Below are 22,350 nucleotides of genomic sequence, written 5' to 3'. Positions count from 1 at the left end.
GGTTCAGGGAGCTCTGGATTAAAGCAAAATGCCTGGTTTGTGTTTCTTTTTATGCCTCTCAGGTAGTGTCCCAGTCAGTAAATTAAATGCTTCAGAACTGTTTAGGTAGATGTTGAGAGGGCTATGCCTCTGTAGACTCTTCAAAAACAAGCTAAACTGGGTGTAATATTTTTACCTTGCTGATCCAGTAATTAGGATGAACTGTAATAGTTATATAGATGATGAATATAAAAATAAGAGGCTGGATGCTGACTGTATTTATGTAAAACTTGGTGGTACTCTAATAGCAGACTCCTCTAGCCACCTGCCCCAAAACTGCTGATGCTTCCAGCCTTGGCCTCTTCTCTTCAGCTTGGTATTGGCTCCTACAGCTCTGTGAGTGCAGGAGATGATAGCCTGTACAGCTTTAATTCTTCAGGGCCTTCCAGAAATAACTTCAGAGTATGCATTTTAAAATTTTAGCTTGTTTTCAGGAAGATTAATGGGTAACTCCTTCCCCGTTCCCAGAGAACTAACAAACAATGAGGACAGGTGCTGGTCAGCTGGGATTCTAAACTGGGATCTTTGTTGCCTCTTTCAGCAAAATGTGTCAGGTTGCACTTCAGCGTCCTGATTTTTTTTTTTTTTTTGATGCCACTAAACTCCCCCTGATTTTTGTGAAAAAAAAGTTGCACTGAATCAACAGCATCGCTCATCCTTCTTTTTTTAGTGACTAGCATATCCTAAGCCACTTAAATTAATGTCAGCAGCCATAACTGTAGCAATTGCTCACTTAGTATCTTTTGAAATAATGTAATTTGGTATATAATTTAAAAATATTTCTATGAGTTTCCCAGTATTGCAACTTACTTGAAATAATTATGTTTAAAAGCTCCCTGCATCTCTTCTAGTCATTTCACACTGAGCAGCAGTGATGCCTTGGGTCTCTTTCTTGAAAGTTTTCCTTGCTTACTGTTGGATTTCATTACATTTTTTGTCAGAAGGCACGGCTGAGAGGCAGTATGTCCCACAAGACAGAACCATTAGAAGGAAAGCAAAGTAATTTAGAATTAGGAGGAAGCTGGAAAAAAACAAAACAAAACAAAACACCAAGGTTAATGCAAAATATTTTAACTTTAATTGAAATATATTTCTGCGGGGAAAAAATGTATTTTTTTAGTTAATTTTGTGGATGTCAGTTATATACGTTCCATCCTTCACTAGTGGGAGAGCAGAAACAAATTGGGGCACATCCATTCTTGATGACTTAAAGCCTGTGAAAGCTTTCCCCATAAGTTTTAAATGTGTCTAAGTGGAGGAAGTTTCCAGAATTATCTCAGCTATTGGTGTCTGCAACACTTCACACAAGCTAAGAGATGATTTTGATGGAGGTGGGTATGATTATTTGCCTTCATTGCTGTTTTCTTTGCTGTTGTAAGGCTTTTCCTTAGCTCCTACTACTGTCAGTTGGGGCTTAGGCAGAGTACAGCACTGTGACTTGTTTGGGGTAATCCTAGGCAAACACTGCTCTGGAAATTCATAGTAGGATGATTTTGGTGGGTCATGTGCATTCTGTGGAACAGCAGTATTTGACATCCGAAGTCAAAAAGGCATTTTAAAATGTCATCTTCCCTTGCACCCCCAAGAAGTGCAACATGCCATAATTTTGCAAGCAGGAGTTCAGCATGAGATATGCAAGTGGCTAGGCTGTAATTCTATAAACATTCAACGTGACCGACACTGGAGGCAAATTGCGATGTAGACTTCAAAATCCTGTTTTGAAGTTTTTTTTTTTTTTTTTTTAATATTCCTTTTAAATGAAATGTGTATGATTTATAATGTAGGTGATGTTACTTATTACTGAATTCTTCATCTGTTGAGAGGATCTTGCATTAAATGGTAATAATAAGTAGAGAAACAAAATTATGAAATGGGAAGCTTGAAAGACAACTGGCTGAGTTGATAATTAGCCAGGCTCTCAGCAATCTTACATTTTTACTGACATGTCTCCAGGTAAATGCATCTAATGTTAAAGCAGGAAATGGTTGCGCAGTCCATGATTTAATAGCTTGGAGTGTGCCTGCTTCATCTTGCTTTTAAGAATTTCCTAGGACACATTCTGTGGTGATAAAGCCTGCAATACAAAGAGTTTTGGCTTTGAGTCTTGATCTCAAATGTTTAATTGCAAATGAAATGCTTTGAAATGATACGTTTGGAGACAATGGTTTGCATCTGTATATAATTTTAAATATTCTTTTCAAATGTCATTTTTTTTCTTGGTGACTATTTATATTCTAATAAAAAGGCCACTTAGTGAAAAGGGGACTACGAAAGTAGATGAAAAGTTAGAGAAGGTTGGCAGACGGTAACAGTCATGAATGCATAGGTAAGCCTATATGTACAACTTTGGTTGAGAATGTTGGATTTGCTAGTCTTTTCTTTTTTTTTTTTTTTTTTTTAAGATGTTGGAACAAGCAAGTAGAATAAGGGGACTTAAGCTGTTCTGAGAAACTCATTTTGTTTAGGCAGGTTCAATACTGTTTCTTTTCAGAGCAAAAGTTCACGGGCTAAAGTTGCGCCGGGGTGTTTTAGGTTGGATATGAGGAAGAACTTCTTTACTGAGAGGGTTGTGAGGCATTGGAATGGGCTGCCCAGGGAAGTGGTGGAGTCACCATCCCTGGAAGTCTTTAAAAGACGTTTAGATGTAGAACTTAGCGGTATGGTTTAGTGGAGGATTTTGTTAGTGTTAGGTCAGAGGTTGGACTCGATGATTTTGAGGTCTCTTCCAACCTAGACAATTCTGTGATTCTGTGAAAACAAATAGAACATCAAAAAAGAACCATGGGCTAGGAGCATGGCTGGTTATTTTAAATGATTACATGGGAAGAAACAGATCTCGTAAGTGCTTGCTTTGGAATATCTGAACTTGTATTTGTTGTTAGTTAATAATGAGTGTGCGACATCAGCAACTTCACAGTAGTGCTTCATCTGGAAATAAGCCAGCTGGGGATTCACTGAAAACCTGAAGTTGGTCACTCTTGCCTAAAGTATTGCCAGTTTATCTCCTGTAATGAAATACATTGATAAACTTCTCTCTAATCTCCATGTGTTTGGCATTTAAATTATCTGTAGGAGGGGAAAATGTTTCTGCTTGCAATTGGATATAACAGCTAGGGAAAGATACAGAACTCCAGATACTCCCAGTCTAGTTGTGATTTCTAGCTTAATTGGTTTTCATTTTTGATAGTGATACTGGCAGAAGCATTATCTGAGAACAAACACAACCTTGTTGCATGGCCTCCTCTGGTTCTTTGAAATATAGTGCTTGCAATAAGAAAACTAAATGGTGATTATGGTAATAGTGGAGGAAAAAAAAAAAGTTGCTGGAACATTGGGTGGGGGAGAAGAACAGAGATTTTTAAATTAAAAAAGCAAACTACTATTTGATTGTTAGGCTTTGGAGACCATTCTGTAGCACAGTCATTTAGTTTTATAAGAAAGCCAAGTCCTTTTCTGTGCAAACTTTTGAATAATTTACCATGCAGTATAGTCATCTCTTAATAGTTATGCACATCGAACTCAGCTCTCATTTTAAATGCTAAGGAACCTGGTAAACTTGACTAAAAACAACAGCATAGTTGTTTAGGACTCTTTAAACACTGATACTACTTCATAGGATTGCCACTGGTGGTACACAAATTACCAATAACATTCAATTTTTATGTCAAGATTTTTCTCTAGGTACTTCATGAGTGTATTTTGGATAGTGCAATGCTAGTTTCCTCTTCCATCAGTGATCTAGGTGGACCTTTTGCTCATGAAATAATAATTTCGTCCTGTTTTCTGAGACTGTTACTTGTTCCTAGGAAACATGCAGGCATCTGAAACAAACTCCAGTTCACTTCGTAGGCCAGTAAATATCTAATATGCCTAATAGTGTTTCTTCTTTGGGGTATCTCATGTCTGTTCAGGGCAGAGGTATGCCATTTTTGGCATATGCCCAATTTTCCATTTGGCCATTTCCATTTGCCATATGCCAAATTGGGCATTTATGCCCAATTTTCAAGAAGGGTAAGAAAGAAGACCCTAGAAATTGCAGACCTGTCAGTCTCATGTCAGTGCCTGGTAAAATTATGGAGAAGATGATTCTTGAAGTTATTGAGGCGCATCTGGGGGACAATACAGTTATTGGTCTGAGCCAGCATGGGTTCATGGGGGGTAGGTCCTGCCTAGCAAATTTGATATCCTTTTATGATAAGATCACCCATCTAATTGATCAAGGGAAACCAGCTGATGTGATCTTTTTGGACTTCAGCAAGGCTTTTGACACAGTTTCCCACAGGATCCTACTGGACAAAATGTCCAGCGTACAACTTAACAAAAACATCATACAGTGGGTGAGCAATTGGCTGACGGGCTGGGCTCAAAGGGTTGTGGTAAATGGGGCCACATCTGGCTGGCGGATGGTCACTAGTGGGGTCCCTCAAGGCTCCGTTTTAGGGCCAGTCCCCTTCAATGTCCTTATAAATGATTTGGATGTAGGACTAGAAGGTGTTTTGAGCAACTTTGCCGACGACACGAAACTTGGAGGAGTTGTGGACTCCTCCACAACAAAATAAAGAGGGTGGAAAGGCCTTGCAGAGAGACCTGGACAGATTGAAGAGCTGGGCGATCACTGACCACATGAAGTTTAGCAAAGGCAAGTGCTTGGTCCTGCACTTGGGACGCGGCAACCCTGGCTATACGTACAGACTGGGTGACGAGATGCTGGAGAGCAGCCCCACAGAGAAAGATCTGAGGGTTGTGATTGACAGCAAGTTGAATATGAGCCAGCAATGTGCCCTGGCAGCCAGGAGGGCTAACTGTGTCCTGGGGTGCATCAAGCACAGCATCGCTAGTCGGTCGAGGGAGGTGATTGTCCCTCTCTGCACTGGTCCAGCTTCACCTGGAGTACTGTGTACAGTTCTGGGCACCACAGTACAAGAAGGACATTAAACAGTTGGAGAGCCTCCGGAGGAGGGCGATGAAGATGATGGAGGGCCTAGAGGGGAAGACGTATGAGGAGGGGCTGAGGGCACTGGGCCTGTTCAGCCTGGAGAAGAGGAAGCTGAGGGGGGACCTCATCGCAGTCTACAACTTCCTCGCAAGGAGGAGCGGAGAGTCAGGCGACCTATTCTCTGTAAACACCAGTGATAGGACCCACGGGAATGGTGTTAAGCTGAGGCAGGGGAAGTTTAGGCTGGACATCAGGAAGAGGTTCTTCACCGAGAGGGTGGTTGCACACTGGAACAGGCTCCCCAGGGACGTAGTCACTGCACCAAGCCTGTCTGAGTTTAAAAAGTGATTGGACTGTGCTCTTAGTCACATGGTCTAAACTTCTGGGCAGACCTGTGTGGTGTCAGGAGTTGGACTTGATGATCCTTATGGGTCCCTTCCAACTCGGGATATTCTATGATTTATCTTTGCTATTGAAAACTTAACGTGCTTCAGCTTCTGTAGGAAGTGTTAATAGATGATAAACTAATTAACGATCAGATACCAGTGACTTAGTTAAAACTGATTTGGATTGTGTTTGAAATGTGACCCTTACTAGATAGATAGACTTGGTGTTCATTTCTGATCCCAGTATCTTCCGATTTTAGCACATGTATACTGTGCACTATTTCTTTAAGTGTCATTCCTGAATTATAAATTTTATTAAAATGCTCATTTTTGTAGAATAAATAACTTACCGAACTTCTCAAAAGAAAATATTTATGTCAATTGTAATAGCAAATGAACCTCTTAGTAAGCAACGATGCTACATTTTTTGAGAAGCAGTCTACAAGGGCATGTTAAGTACTGCCATGTGAACTACTGCTCGTGAATTCAGTGAGCTGCAATTTCATCCATCCCATGAAGGTGGTTTTGGATTTGCTATTTGTTGCTCTCTACTGCAGACTGATCCTAGTCTATCAAATTAGGTTCAGTTAACTAATTATGAGATTTGATGGGATTAGAATGGGAACAAGAAGTGAGAAGGAGCCCTGGCAATAAGCAACAAAATAAAGTTGAAAAACGTTGCCAAGAAATTTGATGTATGAAGATGTTCATAGGATAGCAGAATGAAATAACTGAAAGTCTAAATGGAAATACTAATTCTTAATGGAAAAAAAAAAAAAACAAGTTGGTTTTATTTTCAGCTGTTTGACTATTAATGAATGTAACTGCTCTTAGAGAGTGGAAAGCGAGAGCACTGAAGAAGGGCTGTTTACAGCTGACTAGCTTAACACTGTAACTGATACAACTGGAAATTGTGTTTCTATTAATAAGATATATGTAACAGTCTTCACTATTATTACTGTTAGAAAGTATAGTTGATATTCTTTTTGATCATACAGAGTATTGTGAGTTAACTTCTCATGGTCTGGGGCAGAGCCCAGCAGATAAGTCTCAAGTGCTGATAATTGATTGCCATTAAGTATTCTAAAGACATTAAATGTAGATGTTACGCTTCTGCATCTAGTGTGGAGATTTGTGAGAAGGGCAACAGTAGTCATGAACTGATCAGTTTTAGATTTCAGTGCTGGGCCCTGTGTCTGGTCCGATGTTTTTAGCTGTCACAGGTAATGGAGAGGGGCTTTTCTGTTCGAGACATACTTTAAGTTAGACGCTCATTCCACTTAGGATATAGAGCTATCTGTGTGTACTGAGTCAGTGTATTTGTCCAAACAATTGTCATGAAATGTGGTTTTAACACTTCAGCTTTTCTTGTGTCCCCATCAGTGATTTGCCTCTGCGTTGCTTTGTACGACTTTGTGCTTAAGTTACCATTGGGTTGGTGGCTGGATCCAATCTATCGTTAGGCTGAGATTCTGCAATTTGAGGTGGATCTTGAACACTGGGTCATTGCATGTCACTGGGCTGATGAAATTTCATCCTTATATCTTTCGAACTTGCTGTATGTGAAAGGAGATAAATGGTCTTTTCTTCCCGGTGCATTTAAAAGCTGAACCGAATTAGTTTGGCAAAGCTCTGAAGTGCTTCATGGTTTATGGCAATTTGTCAATTTTATGGAAAGATCTATGTCAGGGTACATGCTTATGGAGGGTTCCCCAATAATGTGATTTTCTGTTTTCCTTCTTCTGGATTTATGTGGAGTTTTGTTTATGCTGTTCTTTAAAACCTACAACATGAATTTATAGGCTTTTTTTTTTTTTCTTTTTAACAGAGCCAAGCCTTGAATTGACAGATGATATTTAACAAAGTCCTACTAGTTAACAATATAGAAATCATTGACAATTTTGTTCAAATTTGTCTTTGTAAATTACACTTGAGATCTGTAGTTTCAAAAATTATATTCAATTTAAAGAAGCATGTACAATGGTGTTAGTGGGATTTAGTAGTGTTCTGTAACAGCTGCAATACAGGTTTTGATTTTCTTAAATGTAAGCCTTCTCATACTACTTGTATTGTTATATATGGGGTAGGTTGGTCATTATATAAAACTAGCTATCAAACGGTATGAAGTGGGTTGGAAATCACTTTTATGATATAAATATTACAGGAAGTAAAGAGCTTAGATTTACTGAGCTTTTACTGAGGTGGTTATAGTAGCTTGGAAATTTTGGAACGAATGTTGCCACTTAGTAAGTGTAAATTGTGGTAAACTAAATTGTGCGCATCTGTCCAAAAAAAAAAAAAAGCTGCGTTTCATGAATCTTGAGAACATTTGCCTAAATGTGATTGAGCTATATGCACCATAAGGTATTTTATTTACGTGTATCACTGGTGTTTGATTTTAAACCTTATCCTGTCTCTTATTTCCTTATGTGTCTGTCTGAACAATTCTGTTTCATATTGTGACTCATGAATAATTTCAAACCTAACCAATTATATATTATACATAAAATCTTACACATCAATTTTGCTTTTGGGTGAGGAAAAATTTATTGTTGGGGTAGTTCATAAATGTTCATGACATATTGCATCTTCCCACCTTGTTTTTAAGATGTATGAAACTAGTGAACTGTGCTTAATGCTAATAGTATTAAAATGCATACTGTACCCTTACAGGATCTATATTTGAAGAAACAAGGTGGGGGGGAAGCCATACAGAAACAATGTCCAGCACGAAAACACAAACTGACTGGGAAATGAGCCAGAAAGTCTATCCTTAATATTGCAAAATTGATCACGTAATTACTCTTTAGTTTGTAAAAATTACTGTAGCATGGACTGTAGTAGTCCATTAACTTCTTGATTTCTATTTTCTTACGCAGTTTTTTTCAGAGTTTTGAAGATCAAGATATTTTCATGAAAGGAGTTGATTTGTGGGTAGTTTGGGTATGTTCTTTAATAAATGCTCAAAGTAAAAATATGCATATAAAACTGAGGAGAACAATTGGCTTCTGACTGTGGAAAGTTGGTAGTGGCTTTTCTTCCTATTTAGAAAATGTATAGTAAAAATAGAAGAAAAAAAAAAGGTTGACTGTTGCAGTTGTGGTAGGCTTCATGGATGTCAGAAAACGAGACTTTTTAATAAGGTTAAATTTATGTTTCCACACCAGGGAGGAAAAAAAAAGTGCATAGTGGTACATACAGTCCCAAATAGCATGACAAATTTAAGCCAACAGTGCTATTTAGCCATGGCATTGAAGTGTTTCCACTAAACATAGCAGTTAAATTAATATTGGCGTGTCTTCAGTATCATTAGATATTAATACTAAGAATGTTTTCACTCTTTACTTGCATCAATAATAATGCACTTCTTAGAGGCTTATTGAGATGTTCTTCTGAAATATTTAATTGCTATTTGAGAATGGATTTTGGAGACCGATATTTTGAAACTTAATATTTGCATTAGTGCATTTGTTCCAGTTGCATATCAGATAGAACTTTATTTGGATATTCTGGGCTTATTTCCTCTTTCTTGCATAATAGCTCTTTATGTGGAGAATATTATGTCCGTTCTAGTGCCAAACAACAGTGATTTCATCTCCTTCCCTTGGACAATGTTACATTATTTTCTGTATGGTATGGTATGAGTGAACGTGGAAAGGTAAGCTAATGACTATGTGAAACAAATTCTAGATAGATAATGCATCTTTCTGTAGTCTCTTAGGAATATCGGTTGATACTGTCCTAGGAATATAAACAAAACCTTCCCTTTGAGGAAAGCTTTGTTCCATTTGTGAATTGTCAGTGATCCTGTTAACCCTTACCTAAAATTTAAATCCATTTGCAATGAGTGTTCCAGACTGAAATAATCTTTCAGGAGATTATTATTGTTGTGTAAAACTTAATGTACAGAATATAGAATGCAGAGTCTCAGTTGGTTAGCGTGCTGATCATACTTCTGGATGCAAAGAAATTATTTAAGTCATTTTCATAAGGGTATTCATTTTGCTGTAGTTGTAACATTGAGTCCTTTGTACATATTATAATAAAATCTTTTGTACATCCTATTCAAAACAAAGATCAAGCTAAATAAAATTCTCAGAAAAGAGCTTAGTTGCATCAGAAATCCTTTTCTATTTTTGTCTGTGTAACAGCTCAAGAGTAAGGTAAACATTAAAAAAAAGTTGAAAGTACATTCTAAGACTCTTCTGTGCTGCGTAAACTTTAATAGCTTATGCAAAATTATAGATTATATCAGTGAATGCAAGCTTGCAAATTAGATGTGGTTTCAGCTGTGATTATTTGTAAAAACAGCATTTCTTCCTTGCGTGTAATATCTGCTTATTAACAACATTGTTATTAAAAAAAATTGGTAGGTGAATGAGTTGTCTTTTTTTTCTTTTTAATAGCACATTCATGAGATTGTACTAGTAAATTTTATTTTCTTGACACTGCTGAAAGTTATGGAGTCATAGGATGGTTTGGGTTGAAAGGGACCTTTAAAGATCATCTGACCCAAAGCCCAGCCGTGGGCAGGGGCATCTTTCACTAGGACAGGTTGCCCGAAGCCTGATCCATGATCCAGCCTGGCATTGAACACTTATAAATTTCTTACTTATGTCCGATGTAAATCTACCCTATCTCAGTGTAAAACTGTTGCCCTTTTTTCCTGTCACTAGAAATGAAAAGTTTTGCCCCGTCTTTCTTGGAAGTCTCCTTTAGGTATTAGAAGGCCCCCATAAGGTCTCCCTGGGGCCTTCTCTTCTCCAGGCTGAACAACCCCAACTTCCTCAGCCTGTCTTCATAGGAGAGGTGCTCCAGCCCTTTAATCATCTCTGTGGCGCTTCTCTGGACTCACGCTGATAGGTCCATGTTCTTCCTGTGCTGGGGGTCCCAGAGCTGAATGCAGTGCTCCAGGGGGGTCTCACAAGAGCAGAGTAGAGGGTGGGAATCCCCTCCCTTACCTTGCTGACCACACTACTTTTGATGCAGCCCAGGATACAGTTGGCTTTTTGGGCTGCAGGAGCACATTGCTGGCTTGTGCCCAGTTTTTCATCTACTGATATCCCCAATTTCTTCTCCATGTGACTGAAAAAAAAAGTTGTAAAGGTATCATTTGGTGTAGTTTTGGTGACATGTATGAAGAATTTAGTGGGCTAGTAATGATTTTCTGTTAAACCTTACAGATGTGTACTTTCTTAAACAAAACAGCATATTCTGTGTCAGTAGTTTGCCTGTGATGAAATGCTGTATGTGCATATCAGACTGTTTAACTCTGAAGCTGATAATGAAATGAGTTTGTTTCATCTGAGTGTAACCTACGTATTGTGACTGTCAAACCTACGCATGTAGAATCATTTTACAATTCACAGAGGAAAAATAAGTACTTCTGAGTCTATGAAGTGCATGTGTAAAACTGCTTGACTCAATACAGAAGTGCTTGTTTTCCCTGCCTGGCTGGTTAAAAGGTAGATACTGTAATTGGGTGAGGTAGCTCCTGCCTAAGGTGTCTGGGAGACTGTTGATTGCCTAAAAGATCACAGAATTATAGAACATCTCGAGTTGAAAGGGACCCACGAGGATCATCGATTCCAACTCCTGGCACCACACAAGTCTACCCAAAAATTCAGACCATGTGACTAAGAGCACAGTCCAAACGCTTCTTAAACTCCAACAGGCTTGTTGCTGTGACTATGTCGCTGGGGAGCCTGTTCCAGTGTGCAACCACCCTCTCGGTGAAGAACCTCTTCCTGAGATCCAGCCTGAACCTCCTCTGTCTCAGCTTGACACCACTCCCTCGGGTCCTATCACTGGTCACTAAAGAGAATAGATTGGTGCCTTCCCCTCCACTCTCCCTCGCGAGGAAGCTGTAGGCTACAATGAGGTCTCCCTTCAGTCTTTTTTCTAGGCTGAACAAACCGAGTGACCTCAGCCATTCCTCGTGTATCTTCCCGTTTAGGCCCTTCGCCGTCCTAGTAGCCCTTCTCTGGACACTCTACAATAGTTTCATGTCCTTTTTGTACTGTGGTGCCCAGAACTGCACGCAGTATTCGAGGTGAGGCTGCAAGATGGAGAAAGTCTCTCTCAATTTGTGTTTGGGCTACAAATAGGCTGGTCAGTTGCTGCTTGTACAAGGATAGCCTGCAACTTTGCTGCTTCTGTCTGTGTGTGTTGTTGAAAGACTTCTACTAAGATCCTACTGTGATCAAGAACTCTGGCAACCTTTGAGGACACACATCCATTGTATCTTGTGATGTCCAACCATAAAGAGATGATATGGGGCTACGTGTTCCACTGTGGTGATCTTTGAAAGGAGGAAAGAGTCCAGTTCGTCATTTTTGAAAGCTATCAGTTGTAAGGTGAAGGTATAGCATGAAGAACAAACTTCCTGATGTTTCAAGGTCTTCAACTACTACTCAGTGGCCAGGCTTTGTCTTCGATTTGTATGCCTGTACTTCATCTATTTTGTTATCATGAATTAGCTCCAGGTCAGGGAAATTTTACAAATGGAAGTAAAAAGACCAAGAGAAAAAGGTTAAATTTATAAAGTGTGTTTAAGGTAGGTACTGGCTCTCACTAAACTTTACTTTCACTGCTGATTTGATAGGATTTGCTTTCTGAATATTAGCATATCTGGATTTCAACCTGGCCTTTTTAGTTAAGTCCAAGTTTTGCTGGTACACATGTTTAAATATCAGCGATTGTGTTTCTGGACTAGGACCATCTATACCTGACTAATGCTAATGCACAAAATAGCAGGGATTAGATACTTGAACATTTCTCGTCTATTTGCTTGTTCAGCTATTTCCTGAAATATACAGGGAGAGAACTAATAACTCAGAAGTACATTTAAATTAGGGCAGAGTCTCTGATCTGTCTACATGAGATGTTCAACATAATTTATTCTCCAATCTTATATTTTAAAAACATTCTAGAAATACTGGATTAAGTAATGAATAGATCATTTGTTTCATAAGTCTTGTAAAATACAATTTTTGCATACTGTGCAAAATTTCCTCCTCTATTTCTTTCTCCTTTAGCACTACTTTAGATGAAGATGGAAGTAAAATGTAGTTGAAGTGACTGTATTATAAGGGGTGCCAGTCCCTCAAAGGCTTCTGTCCAGTGCTGGTGAAGGAGGAAATCGGTCAAGTACAAACAATGTAGCTTTTATTACACTCAGCCAGCAATAATAAACCTTTGTACTTCACCAAGATTTTTTCCGTTTGCTTTTTAAAAAGACGCAGACAAGGAATATCCTGATCCTTTCCTTGCATTAATGTGGGGCTGACTTGCATCAAGTAGTTCTTTCAGGGGAAAAAACAAAACAGAAGAAGAAATCTGCAAGATGAGTTACAGGACAGACCAAAATATGCTGCTAATGTAAAAATAGCCTCGAATGTTTTAAAGGCATATATTTCAGGGTTGAAAAGAAAAGTGGCTGCGCAGGTGTTAGATGCAACACCAGTGTATCTAACACCTGCTTAGCCATTTTATTTTTCAATGGTTAAGTACCCCTTTTTAGCCTCACATAGTTTGTAGGGGACTGCTGTTAAGTTTGGACATAGGGTGCTTCACACATCTCTGATATTTGTCAGACTCCATGCAACTTTAACTTCTGTAGGATGAAGTGACTCTTCACATCATTCCAGGATTATTGCATTTGTAAGCATTTTATTTGTTCTTAGTCAATCATTAGTTTTTATGAGGTGAAAACATATTTTGGGGCACAACCATTTTATGTAGTTCTATGGTTGGTCAGCTTTATTTGTTTTCCTTTTTTTCTGGGGGTACAATTATACTTCTGTCCATACAGTAAGTTGTCAGGAACATACAAGACCTAATATGTTCAACTGCAGCAAATGAAAGAGCAAAAGCTACTGGAACAATCTGTTGTGTACCTGGCCCGTTACATATCTTCTACAGAGGTGCTACAGTAAACCTTCAAGCCCTTTTTGAAAGTTCCCGTTAGTCAGAGGTGCTTGGAAAGGTCTAAATCTGCCATTGACCTAGTGACATAGGAAATTGTTAAAACTTTAACTCCTGTGGGAAACTAAACTAAATATCTCCATGCTGAATTTAAGTGAAGTAACTGGCCTGTAGTGGTTTTACCAGGGATGGCAACTAAGCACCACACAGCCATTCACTCACCCTCCCCCCTCCCTCTCTGGAATGGGGGAGGGAATTGGAGGAAAAAAAAAAAAAAAGCCCATGGGGATAGAGACAGTTTATTAGGATAGAAAATAAAGGAAAATAATAATAGTAGTACTACTACTACTACGTGCAAAACAAGTGGTGCACAGTGCAATTGCTGACCAATGCCCAGACTATCCCCAAGCAGCTGCCACCCCCCCACCCCATCCAGCCCCCCATATTAATTGCTCAGCATGATGCCATATGGTATGGAATACCCCTTTGGCCAGTTGGGGTCATCAGTGGTATCCCCGAGCTCCTGCTTCACCCCCAGCCTGCCCGCTGGCAGGACAGAGTGAGAAGCTGAAAAGTCCTTGGCTTCGTGTAAGCACTGCTCTGTAACAATTAAAACATCAGCGTGATATCAATATTATTCTCATCCTAAACCCCAAACACAGCACCATACCAGCTACTAGGAGGAAAACTAACTCTATCTGAGCTGAAACCAGGATGTAGCCAAATCGTATATGCTTCCAGTTAAAGGAGAAACAAACAAATGATGAAAGAAAGCTTTAATGTCCTTTTACATGTAGATAAAGATTTGATTATGTGAATTAGACTTAAACACAGCTTTGTAGCTTTGTGGCTTTTTTTTTTTTTCCCAATTATCTTTGTTCCTGCTTAGTTTTATTCACTACCTTTCCTTTTACCTTCATTGTGAGGGGAAAAAAATCACAGTGAAAAGCACTTTTCATCATCAGAGTGAGTGGAAAACAGTGTATTAATGATTTACCTGAACTCATTCGTTATGTACTACTAGAGGCAAATTGCAACTTTTTTTTTTTTTTTTTTTCCCCATAGCAAGTTAGGGGTCAATCCCTTTTGGTTTAGACTGTACCTCAGACATCCAATTCAAAGTTTTAATTTTAGTACTGATCACAGATCAGGGAGTAGGAGGCATGTATTCACAGCAGCAGACAAGAAATGAAACAATACCTGGAGAGAGATCAGGATTCATTATTTGGGGTTGTAATATAAATATGGCTTTACTCTTCACTGTGATGAAGATTCATAAAATCATAGTGAGCATCCAAAGGAGGGCAACAAAGATGGTGAAGGGTCTAGAGGAGAAGACATGAGATGCAGCTGAGGCCCTTTGGTTTGCTCAGCCCCAAGCAGAGCAGGCTGAGGGGAGGCCTCATGGCGGCCTGCAGCTCCCTCACGAGGGGAGCGGAGGGGCAGGCGCTGAGCTCTGCTCTCTGGGGACAGCGACAGGACCCGAGGGAATGGCATGGAGCTGGGACAGGGGAGGGTCAGGCTGGGGGTTAGGGAAAGGTTCTGCACCCAGAGGGTGGTCGGGCACTGGGACAGGCTCCCCAGGGCAGTGGGCACAGCACCGAGTCTGCTGGAGTTTAGGAAACGTTTGGACAGCGCTCTCAGACATCATGGGGTCTGATTTTTTTGGCTCCTTTGTGGAGCCAGGGGTTGGGCTTGATGATCCTTGTGGGTCCTTTCCAACTCGGGATATTCTGTGATTGTATTCTGAAATACCAGGGGTCCATAAAATATACAGAGAATCTGATAATTTTGCTTAATGGCACCCTGATATTTATAGTACTTTAACAGAGACCCAAATGATTGTGAGCCAAAAACAATTTATCTAGAATTAGAAAGGAACTCCCGCCATGGGTGTTTTGTTGAATTGCTCTTTTTGGAAATCATGAACCTGTCTCTGAAGTATGTGAAAAACAGGAAGTTTGACTGGCATGTCTTAATTAGCGTGGTGATTCTGTGTTTCTAATTCTTAAGGGTTGTAATTCAAAAAGAATTAAGTGGGTGGTTCAACACCAGGACTTAAGTGTTTGGTATTCTCTGGTGTATTAAATCTTAAGGGAAGTTGAACAAGGACTATATTCCAAATTGTTAAATTTTGTTTTAGTGGTGTGTCTCCATTGACTTCCTGTATAATAAGTAATTAAATAAGAAAGAAGTAATGCGTTTTCAGGATCTTTGAAGTCTGGAAACTGCAAAGAGGTGGACATTTCTTACAGAGCAAGTTGGAGATGAATCTTTGAGTCAAGGGCTAGCCTGTACTTAGAACATGCAATGCGAGTTCCTTTCTAACTTCAGCTGAGCAATAAAGAATTGGTGATGTTGATATTTCAGTTGAAAAAAATAGGTTGACAAGAGGCGAGACCAGAATCCAAAATAGAAGAAAGAAAAGATCACTCTGGCATGCCACTGGCAATAATATTTCTGGGGTAATTAGCCCTATATCCTCTAGAACTGATCATCTCACCTGGGGCGTAGTGGGTATATATATTTTTTGCTGTCTAGTATCCTACGTTGTTGCTAAGTAGAAAGATGTTTTCTCTATCCAAGTGATTCCTAGTGTAAACTAGGAAATAGCACAGCAGATGAATGAACAAAGTCATGGAAGCGAGATACTCTTGCAAAGCTGTATATGGTGAACGCTGTAGGAGGCATTTTGGTCCCATTTTCTATGCGGTTAAGCGCTCTTTATCAGGCTGTGTCCTCAGATACATGATCACTGAAGGATATAAAAATGCTTTGCAAAAGAAATTGCATAATATTTACTTATTGTGTTCCATAATACAAGATACACAATTTTAGAACAATGTGGCATCCCATGAAACCTCTAAATTTATTTGTTTCTGTCTTGTGATTTTTAGGTGTAGATCAGAACTCTCTAGGGTGGTGGAGGTATAGAAGCAGTGGTCTAAAGAGTTATGAGCAGCAGCCCACAGCTGGCTTGGAACAGTGTGAACACGCTGGGAAGGTTGAGCAGTAGTCTGCAAGGCGTTTGGAGCTGATGCTGGTCTGTGGGTTGGAAAAACAAAAAAAAAAAACACCTGAACAATGCCACTTTGATGTCCAAAACCTTCCTCCTCCTTCTCCTGTGTTGCCTTGCTCATCTGTTGTAGAAGCCCACAGCTGTTTGTGTCATCTGATTTCTCCTTCTCTCTCTCAAATGTTAATCTTCTGGTTACTTGGGCAGGCTCCTTTCCTTTGATGTGTCCCTTCTTCCCTTTTTTCAAGAATTGTTGATGGCCCTCTCCACCTTTTAAGATATGTATTGCTAGTCTGTTCAAGTTCTATCACAAGACAAGCCATAGATTAAAGAGCAGAGAAATCCGACATCCAGCAGCGAGATTGTAATCTGCTACAATTTACCTGAATTATCTCTAACACTCAGCAGAATTGCCTGTCCTGTTTGTGGCTACCAACAAAGACCGTCACATGGCCCAGTGGGAAATGCTTCTTCTAACTGTAAATAATAGCAAATACATCTGATGCTTTCTGTAGGCATCTGTGGAAATCAAGACCATCCCCTATGGGGCTCAGAAAGCAGCCCTCAGGGTCATGGATCTCACTTGACCTAGTTTATTCTTTGTTAAAACAGATGGTATCTATCTGAGCAGGGCAAACTTAGTTTTAAGAAAGAACTGGGGATTAAAATGATGGGAAGTTGGAACAGCTGGGCCTAATTAATGGGAGCAAGCAAAGAGGCAAACTGAACATTAAGTTCAGTCACCTACATCAACAGCAAAATAGTCAGTACATGACTAGTCACTCAATTATTTTAGCTGATTATTTTAGTTGCAGGATTGGTTTTCCTAGCATCAAAAGTATCTTAAATTGCATCAGAAATATTCCCACATTCGTTATTCTTTTCTACCAGGCTTCAAAGAGCAAAATCCTGGAAGCTGGATACGGTATTTTGGCATGGTGTAAGGGAATCCAGCTTGTTTTATATGACTGAGAATGCCCTTCTTGTGTTTGATACCCGGCCTAAGCTGGTCCTCCACAGTATTTGTCCTCCTCCCTGTTGTGTGTTTAACACAAGAAGGTTACCTAATTGAGAAGATTGTTGGCATTCCTTCAAGTTCTGCAACCGCACTGAATTTGCAAAGGGATCCAAAAAAATTATTGTTTCTGTTGTAAACAGATTATACTAGATTAGTGGTTAGCATTTTGCATGCTTGTTCTGTTTGCCCCCTTAGTCCTGAAAATCTTGGAATTGTGTTCATGTTGCAAATGGCATGAGCACTCTTCATTGCTTTTGTTACTGGTGGTGAGAAACCTTCATTTGCTAGATGCATTTGAGGGGAGATGGGGACTCATCCAAAATGGTATGTAATTCCTGAAGTGTCTTGTTTTTAACTTAAAATAAATGTCAGTAGAATACTGTGCAAATCTGCAAACACCATATTTCCTTTGATTACTAGATGTAAGATATGCGAGGGCAAAATATTTCTATTCTAAGGTAATACTAAGGTTTGTTTACCTATGTCAGAGAGGGGCAAATCTAGCCAGTTTCAAATAGCTGAGCTTTGAGGAGATCAGGGCACAGAAATTGCACAGGGATTAGCAGAAGTTGTTCCATGACCTTAGTGTCACTTTCGTGGAGGATGAGAGGCAGCGGTGCTTTGACAGAAGACCAGTAACCCTGCCCCTTTCCGCTTCAAAGAGCGGTCTCTCAATTTTATGGGAGCGGTGCCTCTGTCTTACAGCAGCCACTTCACTGCCTCAATTTGTTAGGCTTCTTGCCATGAACATGGGGGCAGAGTTCCAGCTAGTCCCAGTGGCAAGGCAGGCATGTGTAAAGCAGCTAGATATTCCTGACTGTGCTACAGAACCGTAACAACTCTCTTCTGTAGGCTGCCCCCCCTTCCCAGATGTCTGCAGAAAGGTGAATGTGAGCAGGAGATCTAGAACAAAGTGAGGTATTTGAATTGTACTTGTTTTTGTGTCCAAACATCATCTGGTTGTCCAAAGACTGGGTAAGCATTAAAACAAACAAACAAATGCCACAGTTACTCCTGCATGTGGCTGTGCGAAACCATAAATTAAACCACACTTGTGTGCATTTATACAGCTGCTGTTTTTAAGTTTCAGCAAGTTCCCTGCTGTCCAGTTCTTGTTAACAGCCCCACAATATTAAAGAGTTTTTTCTATGTTGGAAAAAAAAACAGGTACTCCTGTGTTTGCTCTTTGGTTCTCTTTGCCACAGGAGGAGTTTAAACAACTTAAACAGTACAAGCAAACCTCTGTGTAAATTGCAGAGCATTCCTATTTTTCTTTGGGACTCTGAGAGTGTGTATTGTTTGTCAAAAGTGCTGGAAGGGTGGTGGTTGTACGTCTGGGTACTGTCACTGCCAACAGATGTAGGCCTAATGGATTTTCTGAGAAGATTTGAAAGGGAGACAATTCATATCGTGAGAAAGAGACATCTGCAAACAAATGTTGGAGGATTTCTTGGTCTGCTGAGTTAGAGGGATTCAGGATTGTCAGCTTGATTTCCGTAGCTGCTTGAAATTAGGCTGGAGATATTTGAAGAAAGTCTGCGTGCAACCAGGCAAACAATAAAACTGGTTCGGGAGGTTGTAGGTTCTCGTCCGTCTGTGTGGTCTCTGGCTTTTCCCCGAGGCTCCCTGGATGAGGTCTTGCCACCCTTCTGGAACAGCCTGCCAGGCGCTGCAGCTCCCGGCAGGAAGGTTTTTAAAGAGGCCGTGTTTCCAAATTTAGAGCCATTGCTAAAGAAGTCCCTGACGGGTCCTGCTGTGAACGTGGTGGAACGTGGTGTTGCTATTATTATTTCTGAGCACCGCTGCTCGTACTGCTGGAAAAAATAAAACGTTCTAAAACGAGAATTTCTAGGACAAGTGGGACACTTCATGAAACATGAGGGCATTAAAGACCCAGGAAACAATTAGTTATGTGTTCACCTCCTACTTCCCTCATGAATGTGTCTGTGGGAGTACTTTATTTCATGCAAGTATCAAAATGCATATGAAAACAGCATTTTCTTGCGGGGCTGGTACTGTTAATTTCCCTGAGTCAGCATTTGTAAGACTTAGAGTTTTGAAGATGCTTTTTAGTGTTGATGTATGATAAGACTAGTTTTCTGCATTCAAAATGTTTTTCCAGGTACTTGAACTTGCATTTCAGCTCCTAATTCTGAAATGACCAAAGTTATTTTTTTCACGTATGCATCCAATAAAGTTTTAAATAATAACTATTTTAGTCTGAACAGGTGGTTCTCCTCGGATGTTCTGTTTTAATGTATTTTTTTTTAAACTTCATAAGCTCGTGTCCATGAAAACAAGATTATTTACAGGTATAGTCATGTATTGTGACTGCATAGCTAAGGGATTTAATTGCATGATAAATTTTCCAGGGTAACGTGGTGGCTTACTTCAATACAACAGCAAGCTTTATCTGAGACCTGTTTACAGTTTTCGTGGTTAAAGAACTGTAATTCAGGACGGGTGGGAATATGTGTTGTGGTTTTTTTTATGCTTTGATATAATCTTTGGGACGACTGTAATCCTTGGTGGGTTTGTGTGGTGAGAAATTTTATCTCGAAAGCTGGTTTTGAAAGCTATATTGGTAGCAGAGCTGCAACTTTTATAGAACTGGATTGCTGAAGTTGTTAGTTCCTGGTTTGTAGTGTGAATATCTTGTTCTGTTTTTAGTAAATGACATGCTCTTAAACAATATTACAAGTGACTTGAAAGAATAACTGGTAAATAAAATATAAATGTTTAAAGTGTAAATACATATAGTGGGGAGGAAAAAAAAAAAAGAAAACATTTGGACATAGGGTGGAAAAAAAAAAAAACAACACAACAACAAACCTTAAGTTTCCTGAATCTGCTAGAGACAAAATCTCCATTGTGTTTATTTATTTATTTATTGCCACTCCACTGCGGTTTTGGAACATCTTTTATTTTTTTTCTCCTTCCACCCTTTCCATGTACTTAGTCATCCCCTTCACCTGCTACACATCTTAGAAAGTTGTCTTGTGGTGTTGGTTGATCATAACCAATCAACCCAACCTGAAATCAGCTAACACGTTTGCTAATAATACTGCATCAGGTTAATGGGCTGCCTTCCGATGGTACGTGCAAGGCAGTAATTGTGAGTGTGAGTATAAAAGTTTGACTTTGTTTTTTGGAAAGCACTCCTGTGCAAGAGAGTGACCTCTTCTAAATCAGGCAATTGGTTTAAATGCCACTTTACAGTGAGACATGTTTCTGTCAGAGAATAGGATTAAAAATCTCTTCTGTATTGTTCAGTGGAACCTACATAACATTGTTTAAAGAACAAAAAAAAGAATGAGCAACCACCCAGAGAGCTGAAGTAGTTCATCTTGAAATGTGTAATACTGTGCTGCTCACAAATGGAACTGTGGCTAAACATAATAGTTTTAATTTTCTTTTCAAACTCAAAAATAATTCTCGGTTCACTTATGTATGATTGTCTTGAGTGCAAGGCATTTAAAAGGAAATTTAATGATTACTGTATTGAATGAAGAGAAATGCATAATGCATTATTCAAAAGACAATACTTTTTTTGACTGTTTTTTATTTTCCTTTTGTATTTTTAAGAGTGAATTGAAAAAGGAGTGCATTAACTACAAAAAAAAAAAAAAGTGCCTGAAATGTACTCTTACCATGCAATGTAACAATTCAGCACTACAAGGAGATATTTTTTTGTTTACATACCAGTCAGCACTTTTAAGCATTTTTTTCCAATCACTCCCTTCCCCTTTTGAATCACTTCACTGCTCTGTACACATTTAAGGGAATAATCTCCTCACCTGAATATTTGCAGACAGCTGTTTTCAGTTGCTGAAGTCTTGGTAGATTAATATTATTTTTTTTGTTGACCTTTTTTTACGTTCCGTGTTCTAGTTATGAGTTCCTATTATTTCAAACACTACTGCATTTAGCTACGTTGTTTTTAATAAATAATATATGAAAAGTTTTTGTTTATAATGAGTAAATATTAACTTAAGTCTATTACAATTGAATGTTAATTTCTTGCTCAGTGATGATTTTTTTCCCTTTATGCCATGTGCTGTGTGTATATAGGATAAGTTGAATGCTATTTCTGAATCTCTGTTGAGATTATGCTCCTACCTAAATTGAAAGTGATCTTTGAAATGGTGATCTTTCCCAGCCTTTCTTCTATACTTGAGAACAGTTTTAGGTTTCATTTATTTTGGTTACATTTGAGTCTTCTCTGTTACTGACTTGTGTTTTAGATCTTCCTTACACTCTCTCTTGGCAAGAAATGCTTCCAGTATCTATCCAAAGAATGGCAGTATCACAGTATTGTTATTTTTATTACACCATTATCACTAAAACTTGACAAATTCCAAAGGAGGAAAAGTGTGGGAGCAACTAAAAAAAATGTATATATTGACTAGGAAAATATGTGAGGTCCTGTAGGTTTTAAACTAGCAAATTGCTTTTTTAAATAATACATTGATGTTTTCTTCAACTTTTCAGGCACAGGTACATTTGGGCGTGTTCATCTTGTGAAGGAAAAAATGGCCAAACGTTACTTTGCACTGAAAGTAATGAGCATTCCAGATGTCATTCGACTGAAGCAAGAGCAACATGTGCACAATGAAAAGTCAGTCTTGAAAGAGGTCAATCACCCATTTTTGATCAGATTGTAAGTTGCTGTTTTTTTATTAAAGTAGTATATGAAGTGCAGTTAAAACTAAGCATTCCAGACTCTTATTGCAAGTTCTTATGTATGTAACCAACAACAAATGCTTAATTTCTGATAAGTAATCTAGTCTAAAGTAGACTTCAAAGTAAAATATTTATTATGGAAGAACTAAAAATATAAACACAAAAATCACAATTTAAGCATTTAAGCAATCGTTTACTACAAGCTCTTTATGCTCTCTCTCTAGTTTTTCATTATTTTTTCTTCAGACAGCATTATAGATTTTTTTAAGTGAGGGAAAAACAAAGAAATGTTAATATTAGTTTATCAGAATGAGCCCTAGAATAATTCTTGAGGAGGAGGCTTTTG

General features: G+C 38.9%; 1 protein-coding gene across 2 annotated transcripts in view; it reads left to right on the top strand.

The window, feature by feature from the left end:
• PRKX (protein kinase cAMP-dependent X-linked catalytic subunit) overlaps positions 1–22,350 on the top strand; it is a 64,577-nt gene that overhangs the window by 9,482 nt on the left and 32,745 nt on the right. For both annotated transcript variants that reach the window (XM_082778286.1, XM_082778285.1), the window contains exon 2: positions 21,813–21,981. In XM_082778286.1, coding sequence (XP_082634412.1) covers positions 21,813–21,981 — 169 coding nt within the window. The remainder of the gene's footprint in view (positions 1–21,812; positions 21,982–22,350) is intronic.

The sequence above is a fragment of the Aythya marila genome (assembly GCF_965140915.1).
Source record: "Aythya marila genome assembly, chromosome: 1".
Classification (NCBI taxonomy): Eukaryota; Metazoa; Chordata; class Aves; order Anseriformes; family Anatidae; genus Aythya; species Aythya marila.
The sequence above is the reverse complement of the archived record's forward strand: the minus strand, read 5'-3'. Positions and strand labels throughout refer to the sequence as shown.